General features: G+C 35.4%; 1 protein-coding gene across 2 annotated transcripts in view; it reads left to right on the top strand.

Moving 5' to 3' along the window:
* Window positions 1-3499: 3499 nt before the first annotated feature.
* The window catches only part of SLC25A48 (solute carrier family 25 member 48), a 33436-nt gene continuing 27115 nt past the window's right edge, over window positions 3500-9820 (top strand). Inside the window, exons 1-3 of one of the 2 annotated variants that reach the window (XM_072400728.1) lie at window positions 3500-3647; window positions 3853-3896; window positions 9195-9266. In XM_072400728.1, the coding sequence (XP_072256829.1) occupies window positions 3602-3647; window positions 3853-3896; window positions 9195-9266 (162 nt within the window). In that variant the 5' untranslated portion in view covers window positions 3500-3601. The remainder of the gene's footprint in view (window positions 3648-3852; window positions 3897-9194; window positions 9267-9820) is intronic. The other variant, XM_072400729.1, reaches the window with a different exon arrangement.

Here is a 9820-nt window from a genome sequence, read left to right as displayed (position 1 = left end):
GGGGTCACTAACTCAAAAAGTGCTAATATAAAAACTCATCAGCTAACATTTCTAGCAGAAGGTCCACGATGCCAACCTTCATTTTATTTTCATGGCAAATTTACTTTGGAAAAAAAATAATCAGACATTAGAATAAGCACTGCTGGTATGTAAATAAAAACTTTCCCACTATTTTGTGCTTTATGGTTATAAGATGACATGTCTCCGTCACATGTAAGTCAACTGTCTGGGGTCCAGGGAAGAGGGAAGTGTTTTTTTTTTTTTATTATTAGCTGTGCATACAGCTTGTAAGACAAAACAGAATAACTTATGAAGGACACCCCTCTAGAGTGGGGGGTGAAGTGTGTTTTTTTGCTTTTTCTATTAAAGGATCACTGTTTCTCTCATATTTGTTAATAGACTTCATTAATAAGTAGGCAGGAACAAACTGAGGAAGACTTGGCCTTTTATGTCTTTTACTAAAATCAGAGCATCCTTTTTACACTCATATATGGTGGGAGTTTATTGTATGTATATATTTATGTGTGTGGGTTTATGTGCTTTGTATGTAACTTTGACATTAAGCCATTATTTTCAAGAAGTTGGGCCTGTAACTGTTTTGCATTCCTTTTCCAAACCTCCATTTCGAAGAGCACACACGGAATGAATTTGCTAGAAAATGTTCTGCCAAAATTTTTGTTCTTGGAAAGGGTGAGGCTACAACTTTTATATGTAATACTGAAGGATTTACAGTATGAAAGAAACAAACCTAAAACAATATTTACAGCGGCACAGTGGTCATTTTCAGCTTAGTTTTTAGGTGGCTTTATATATTGTTATAGGCATTGTTTTGGCAAATGTTAGTTCTAATCAGTCATCCAGGACCAGCAGTAAAAAGGTATTATCATTAAGCTCAATATAGAGAAAAGTTTGTGAACAATCACAACAAGTCAACTGTTGAAAAAAGCTTTGTAAAAAAATAAAAACAAATCCAGCACCGGCTGCCTGTCATAGCCAAAACCTAACTCCTGTCAGGTAGCGTTATTCTGTGTTAAAATACCATGAAATGTTTTCCTATATTTGTTTGATAAGTGCAAACTAATTCCTAATATTCTTAATGGTAATGCCGTTTGTGCCCCACAATGAGATGTCACCATTTAACCCATTGCTGGGGTATTAATTGTAGGGCTAGATGTCTAATTATAGCTTTAAAGTTTTGTCTTTTTTTGATACCATTTTTTTTCACGACTTCACATGGGTGTGCAGTTTGACATAATTGGTTTACCAATTATGCAAACTCAAGTTTTATGTTTCACCAAAAAGATGGGCCAAAGTCAAAGCCTAAAATGTTTTTTATTTAAAAAATGTACTTTCTTTTATTTAATATTTTTTTAGTATGCACAATGCTGAGAAGTGGTTAAACAATATGTTTTGCCAGTTTTTTTTCTTAAGGGTTAGAATTTCAGGTACTTGCTTTTTTTTTAATTAGAAGGAGACTAGAAACCCTATTAGATATTTATTTCTGTTTGTGTCCCATGCAGCATGCCATGTCAAATGATGCATGTGGATACATTGCACTGAGTAGTGTAAATTGCTTTAGCAAAAATGGTTATACCTTGCCCAAATGTACCCATATTCTGTAATCATTTTAACCTAAAATATGCCTTTTAATAATTACAACACATGTACAGGTACACAGGACAAACATTCAAAACACTTCCAATATAATTTTCTGCACACAGAATAAAGACTGAGAGCTAACAGTGTATATGAACTTACTATAAAAACAAACTTCATGAGTAGTTGGTGACTTCTTAAAATTTACCTGAACTCAGGATGTCCTGTTTAAATAATAAATATGTGCATGCTTCTCTGTAATAGGGTTAAAAACATATCTTTACTTTGTCCCTTAATCCCATTTACCAGAAAATATTAAGTTCACTTTCTCAGCTTTCACACTGAAACTGTACAGACAGCCCTCTGCATCTTGACCCCCTTCTTCTCATGTAATACATGGCCTTTCAATCACTTAATTACCATTCAGAGCTAGCTAAAAGCCCCAGAAGATAGTATATGATTACTTTTTTAGGTTTTCCTTCTTTGGATTAAAGTCCCGACTATACCTCCAATGACCTGGAATGATTGATAGTATACGCAAGGTGGGGAGCCGGTACAAAGCTAGCTTTTTTCTTTTTTAACATTCATCAGCATGACATACTTTGGTCAGGCATATGTAATGTCATGTATGGTTTACAAAGTTCAACAGTCAGGACTATGTAAAGTGCAAAATAATGCGTCAATGTTGTAATCATGAGTATGTAACATATACCACAGCTTGCAAAGTGCAGCTGTAAGGAGTCATGAATTATCTCCTTACCATGGTGATCATAGGAAACCTAGTTTAAATGCTTATTGGTGTCAGGTCATAGTCACTCAAAAGAGAAGAGGTTTCACTCATTCAAAACCAAAGGCTGTCTAGAAACATTGACATCACAACTATTCAGGCACTGCTAGCAGGGGATTATTCCTCCCAGTACAGTATACACTCTGTCTAGGTGTAGGTAGACTTGGAATACCAAGTATGTTCTTTAAAGAACGCTTATAAGGCAACAGGCATGTCAAAGGATTATTGATGGCTCAAATAAAATATGAAACATCATTTAATTGAACACATATCTAATATGCAGCTTCCATTTGAAAGGCTGAATTTTACTTTAAACAAATAAAATAAGGCTTTAGATAAATCAGGATTATTCAAATTATGAAAGGATTGCTGCCAGGAACAAGATAAAGTTCAGAGTGAAAGTTTAATTTTGTTAATTAATAACAATTATATCAGAACACAGACACTTATTCCAGTTTTACGTTGATCTGTAAATGAAAAGCCCAGTCTGCAAAGTATCATTAAACAAGAATGGAACACTATTATGTCTAAATCCATTACAGGAACAAACAAAAATTTCAGATGTTGTTAGGTGGGAAAGCTTAGACACAATTAGAAAAATAATACTTATAGCTTTAATTGAAATCATTGTTAGCTCAGAAAATGTGGTCTCATTCTTTAGATATTAAAATACCATATGACATAGGAGATACTGATAGGTTCAGAACTGAACACAAAGATAAAGATTTTATATATAATTAATGGTCAGTTAAATAACTATCTCTAGTGTGAAATACAGTTTTCTCTTTTTATTGTTTTCATATTTGTGGTCACTGGAAATACAGACAGCAGAAAAAGTTTGGCAAATGTCCTTTATGAAAATATGGCATAGCTTTCCATCTGCTAAACATATGATGTATTTATGGCAAAGCAAATTGGACATGACAGAGCCACAGTGATAGTTTTCAGTTCCTAATGTACTTCTCCAGATCGAAAGCAAGCATGTTACTGTAACACTAGGGAAAAAAAAACATTTAAGTCATTAACTATATTACTGGCATTGGTAAGAAAAATCAGATGACACGAAATACTGCTGCATCTGCCAGGAGAACACATTTGTTTTGTGCATTAAAAACCTTTGGACTGAAAGAAAGCAAATACACTTTGACGAGCCATGTAGTTCTGTGTAAAAGTTCTGTGATTGCAAAAAGAGAAGAAACTGTGGAAGCAAATTTTATAATGGGAAGGGTCCAGGTAGATGATTTTGTTGCTGGGTATCTTGGAGGTAAGAAAGTATTTTTCCTTTGTACTATTTATCATTAGGATAACATATTATATATCAATTGGATATTTCACAATATCCAACTATTCCATTGTTTGACAATGTAATAAAAAGAGATAATTGCTCCTAATTACTTATTAATAAATAGTAGTATAACTTACATATAATGTATATTACAACTTATAATGTTGTTCTTTTACATATACAGGGGCTGCTAGTGTTATTGTTGGACATCCTTTGGACACTGTTAAGGTATTTGATTTCCTTGGGTTTGGCTGTGTTAATAGTGATATACAGACCTTTTTCTTCTGACAATCATGTTTTAGGTATACTATTATGTTATGTAATAGAATTGGATACAAAAGCAATATTAGTTAGCAACATAAAAAGGATATACAAGAGTTTTTACATTATTAGCCCTACATTTCACCTTAGAAACAGACTCTTTTTTTTCATTTAGCTACACAAGAGACACCTAACATGCATAATTCCTTTTTTTTTATTTCAATTTTACACCAGATCATATTCCTGCCACTTCTGTGTCACAATTTAAACATCAAAACTCAGGATATAATAAAGGTGTTAGTACACAGTTTTTACATTTGTTTAGAGATTATTTATCTTCTTAATACCTAATAATAAAAATTGCCACAATCTACAAATGTTTCCTCCCTATACTTTATAGCAATATATTTGTCTAATGTTTTAATGTTTTTGACTAGAAAAAAATGTTCCTGTTGAATTTCCAAGAATATCATCTGTTTTTGATCTGCACTAGATGAAAATATTGTACTGGGAAATTCTACTGAATGCTTGATTTACTGAAGAAGCAGAGGTTGTTTTTCTATCAGGATTTTAGTAAACAAGGTCAATTTGTGTTACCTGTGTGGGGAAAAGTGAACAGCCTTTACTCGACGTTCGACGAACTCGACATAGGATGAACTCGAAGTTTGATGTGTTTCACGAAGTGATATCCGCTTCCTCAGGAACAAAACAACATCTGTCTATATAGTGGCTCCCAAATATCGCACCCAGACCAACAAGACGAGTCTTTCGTAGAATGGCTGAACAGTATCTGGACAAAGAGGAGGCAGGAGATAAAGGACATGGTTTGAGAAATTCAAGTTTATGAAGTTATTCAAGTTGCTGAATTCGGTAGCCCTTAGTCTTTTTGCTGTGGTTCTGGTCTGCATTTAATACTATTCAAAGAAAGTTTTTCGTCTGGGTGTGATATTTGGGAGCCACTATAAAGACAGATGTTGTTTTGTTCCTGAGGAAGCAGACTTTGCGCCGTGAAACACATCAAATGCCTAGTCTTTATCAACACAACACAGCCCTAATATGTGACTGCAATGATCAATATAATGGTTTTATGTATTTTAAAGAAGTTTCGAATAAATAAATGTTTTATATATATATGTACAATTATGTATTAATTGAATGCCTTAAAAGTGGGAGGTAGATACCTAAACCATTCTTTATATCTTGTAGGTGTCAACCATTCTTTGTTCTTGGAGGTGCCAACCAAACATTGCAAAGTGCTGATCGTGTTCCACCAACAATTGAGTTTGGTTGATATGCAATGCCATCACTCAGAAATAGAGAAACCAGTGATGCAAACTATTAATGTTTTGTTTGGTTGTGTATGTAGTCAAGCACACATAGTTACATAGTTGGTTAGGTTGAAAAAAAACATCAAGTCCGTCAAGTTCAACCACTAGGGAAATAAACATATCCCAGATTTAAAACCCTAAAAAACATAGTTGGTCCAGAGGAAGGCAAAAAAAACCCTGGTACAATTTGCTTCAATAGTGGAAAAAAATTCCTTTCTGATTCCATGAAGCAATCAGGATGTTCACTGGATCAACAGTCACTGTTATCTTTACTCTAAATCCTTAATACCCAGTTATATTCTGTGCTTCTAGAAAAGCATCCAGCTTTCTCCTAAAGCAATCTATAGTAGTTGCTGAAACTACTTCCTGAGGGAGCCGATTCCACATTTTCACAGACCTTACAGTGAAGAATCCCTTCCTTATCCGGAGCCTAAACTTCTTTTCCTCCAGACGCAAAGAGTGCCCTCTTGTCCTTTGTCCAAATGTATTACCTCCTGGCAGTATGAAGCATGCATGTTGTTAGCCCCCAAGTGCATAACTTTAAATTTATCTATATTAAATGTCATTTGCCACTTGGCTACTGACTACTTCCTGAGGGAGCCGATTCCACATTTTCATAGACCTTACAGTGAAGCATCCCTTCCTTATCCGGAGCTTAAACTTCTTTTCCTCCAGACGCAAAGAGTGCCCTCTTATCCTTTGTAATGACCCCAAAGTGAATAATTGTGAATGTATAAATATATAAATGGTCTATATGGACCATTTATATATTTACACAGGGTGATCATATCCTCCTAAAACGTCTCTTCTCAAGGGAGAATAGATTCAGTTCAGCTAATCTCTCCTCATAGCTGAGCTCCTTTATTCCTTTTATTAGTTTAGTTGCCCTTCTCTGCACTCTCTCCAATTCCTCATGTCTTTTTTTATGAACTGGTACCCAAAACTGGACTGCATATTCCAGATGTGGTCTGACCAATGCTTTGTACAGCTGCAGGATTATGTATCCATCTCTGCAGTCTATTTCTCCTTTAATACAAGAAAGTACTTTACTAGCTTTAGATATTGCAGACATTGCATGCTAATATTAACCTCCCTAGCGGTAATCCTGAGTGTGACTCGGGGTGGATTTTACTTGCAAAAGGCGGTAATCCCGAGTCACACTCGGGGTCGCTTTAAGCTAAGAAAAACCCCACTTACCGTGCTCTGTTGTCCCCCATTGTCCTTCTGGTCCCTGCAGGTCTTGGGGACACGTCTTCTCCCTCTGATCTCCAGGCGCAAAGTGAAGAGCCGTGATCTATAAGGTTTACCGTGACGTCGGTGCGGGCGCCGGAGCAGCGGGAAATTTAAATCATCTTGTATTGGATTCAATACAAAATAGTTGTATTGAGTCCAATACAAAGAAATCTTCATAATATATATAATTAATATATATATATATATATATATATATATATAATATATATATGCTACTGTATGGTTATATTACATTTTGAACTATTTTTTTTTAAGTTTATTAATAAATTAATTAAATTAAATAACTATTGGACACATTTTGGGGAGTTATCACTAAGAATTATAGCCTACAATGTAAAATAAATTTCCATGCAAAAGAATTGTACCGCTTTTGCATGGAAATTTGTACAGAATTAGAGCGCTAGGGGGGTTAAGTCTATGATCCACCAGAACCCCCAGATCCTTTTCCATTTCTGACTCCCCCAAATGTATTCCTTCCAGACAGTATGAAGCATGCATGTCGTTAGCCCCCAAGTGCATAACTTTACATTTATCAATATTAAATGTCATTTGCCACTTGGCTGCTCAATTAAACAGTACATCCAGGTCTGCTTGTGGATTATAGACATCCTGTATGGACTTAATTCCATTACATAGTTTGGTGTCATCTGCAAACACAGAAATGGTACTTTTAATCCTAAACTCCATATCATTTAAAAAGATGTTAAACAGTAAAGGTCTCAACACTGAAACCCGGGGTACACCGCTAATAACCTTAGACCATTCAGAGTATGAATCATTAATTACAACTTTGTGGATGCAATCTTTAAACCAGTTCTCTATTCATTTACAGATTGACTTTTCTAAACCTATTGACCCTAAACTTGCATATTAGCCGTTTGTGGGGTACAGTGTCAAATGCTTTAGCAAAGTCCAACTACACTATATCATCTGCTATTCCACTGTCTACCTGTTTACTTACCTCCTCATAAAAAGAGAATAAAATTGTTTGACAACTTTGGTCTTTCTTGAAGCCATGCTGACTATCACTTATAATATTATTGCTGTTGTATAAACACTCTTGCTATCATTATAAAATGTGGATCTCCTTCCTGTCAGCAGCTGAAAGTGAGCTGGGAGCATATTGATGTAGGACTTGGAGTTGTTCTAATACCTTCAGAGACTTCTTCCATGTATCTCGCCTCTGTTGTTTCTTACAAGGCAGTGGAGTGCACCAGTCTATGTTCTCATTGATAAGTTATGTTCTGGGATTTTACTAGCATTTATTGAAAGTTAGATGTTGATTCTGGTAAAGTCACGTTATTTGTAATTATTAGACCCTAAACTGGACAGCAATACAAAAAAAAAAAAACAAGTCATGGGGCATGACAGTGAATTATTTAATGTAGGGGTTGGTTGTTGAGGTTGGTTGGTTTGTTCTGTCTGTATCTCATTGGTTAGTCTTTGTCTACCAAAGAGAGACACAACAGGATGGTTACCAGAACATGTGTCTCCATTGCAGGATTTCACTGACTCCTTTTTCTTTTCAACAACTGTAAAATTCTGGCTGAACAGTACAAAAACAGAATATGCGTTTATTTATTTTTTTTTTTTCAGAGGAATTAATTACACAACATACTGAATACTAAATCATGTACATATCAAATATTATAACATAGGTGTTGGGATAAACAATTTACCAAGCAAAAGAAAAGAAAAAAAAATAGGTGCAGTGGATTATATATGTTCACATTAAGAAAAAATAATTTGCACACAAAATGTTGTGCTTAGCATAGTACCGGGGGGATCATTATCAAGCAGGTGATATGCATACTATGTTGTTTGTTCGCAATTGTAGATAATGAGAGAGTGGCAATGTAAGATTCCCACACCTCAAAAAAATTTAGTGACAAGAGTTTCTGTATCCAAAGACCCCACCATCCATTCCATCTAAAATAAATACCATAGTTTTTCCCGAAACAAGGCAAGACTAGGGGGATTAGGGCTTATCCAATAGTGCAAGATGGTTTTCTTAGCCACCAAAGACAGTATTGCTAATAGAGTGCTGCATCCTTTATTTATTTGTGAGCCTTGCAGAGCAAGATCCCCAAATTGGGGCCAACTGGGAGAATGTGGCAAATAGTTCACCAGGTTGTATAGGGCATAAGAGACCACTGTTCTCCAAAAGTATCTAATCTTGGGACAGCTCCACAGCAAATGATATGAATCAGCTTCCAATGTACCCCATTTCAAACATCAATGATGATACTTTGCCAAGGAAAACACTGATCAAGCTCTTGAAAAGTTCAGTAATATGTTGGATGGCATTCTGTCTGGGCAATGTTTGAAAGTCCACCTGCACCAACCAGATTGCCTGGTCACATTGTCTGTGAATGTAGTATGCTAGGTATACATCTGACATTGGTCTCCTAGCCAGGTTGGGATAGATAGAAAATGTCTTTTAAGATATAGAAAAAAACCTACCAATTACCTTCACATTAACTATCACATTACCAGTTCTATAGATAGAATAATAAAATATTTACAGATGGAATTCTCAAACAAATGTAAAACACTGCTTAAAAGTATTTATTTTCAATGTTCATTTATTTTCAAATTTCAAGTGACTTTTGACATTACAGATCATGCTAAACAAGTTACCCCAAACATAAACTAAGATTTATTCCTAATGCTGTATTTTCAGGCTCGATTACAAGCTGGCCAAGGATATGGAAATACATTTAACTGCATTCTTAGAATTTACAGAAATGAAAATGTGAGTACACTGCAATTTGGCTTTTCAACCATTACTTTTCTAAATGTAACCTGTCATTTGCAAACTAACAAAAACCTGTTGATGTGCTGAGGCAGTGCCTATGCTATGTTTTTGTTAAAAAATATTTTTTTGCATGCCCTGAAACCAGGATTTTGATTCATGCAAATTTCAACTGCATTGCCAGGTCAGGTACCTCTTTCCATCTCTGCACCCTGTAATACAATGGTAAGACCACTAAGAGTAGAATGTGCAATGAAAAACGTTATGCAGGAGTGGGGAAAAACAATTCATAACTTTCTATGCTAGTAGGAGGTTGTTGGGACTTAGAATAGCAGAGACATTTTAAGATTTGTAGTATAGCAAAGACAGTGATATCTTCCATGTACTGTGACAGAGTGTTCATAAAAGTGTCAGGAAAGTGGCTCCAGGGAAAGAGTTAATATGTTTGGATTTTAGAAGGAAAAAACAGGGGCTTTAGGGCCCTGGAGCTGGCCAAGGGAGTGAAAGGGTGGGTTCCTTGACCCTGATTTGGGATATATCCACCTGCACTCAGG

The sequence above is a fragment of the Pyxicephalus adspersus genome, chromosome 2, assembly GCF_032062135.1.
Source record: "Pyxicephalus adspersus chromosome 2, UCB_Pads_2.0, whole genome shotgun sequence".
Classification (NCBI taxonomy): domain Eukaryota; kingdom Metazoa; phylum Chordata; class Amphibia; order Anura; family Pyxicephalidae; genus Pyxicephalus; species Pyxicephalus adspersus.
The sequence above is the reverse complement of the archived record's forward strand: the minus strand, read 5'-3'. Positions and strand labels throughout refer to the sequence as shown.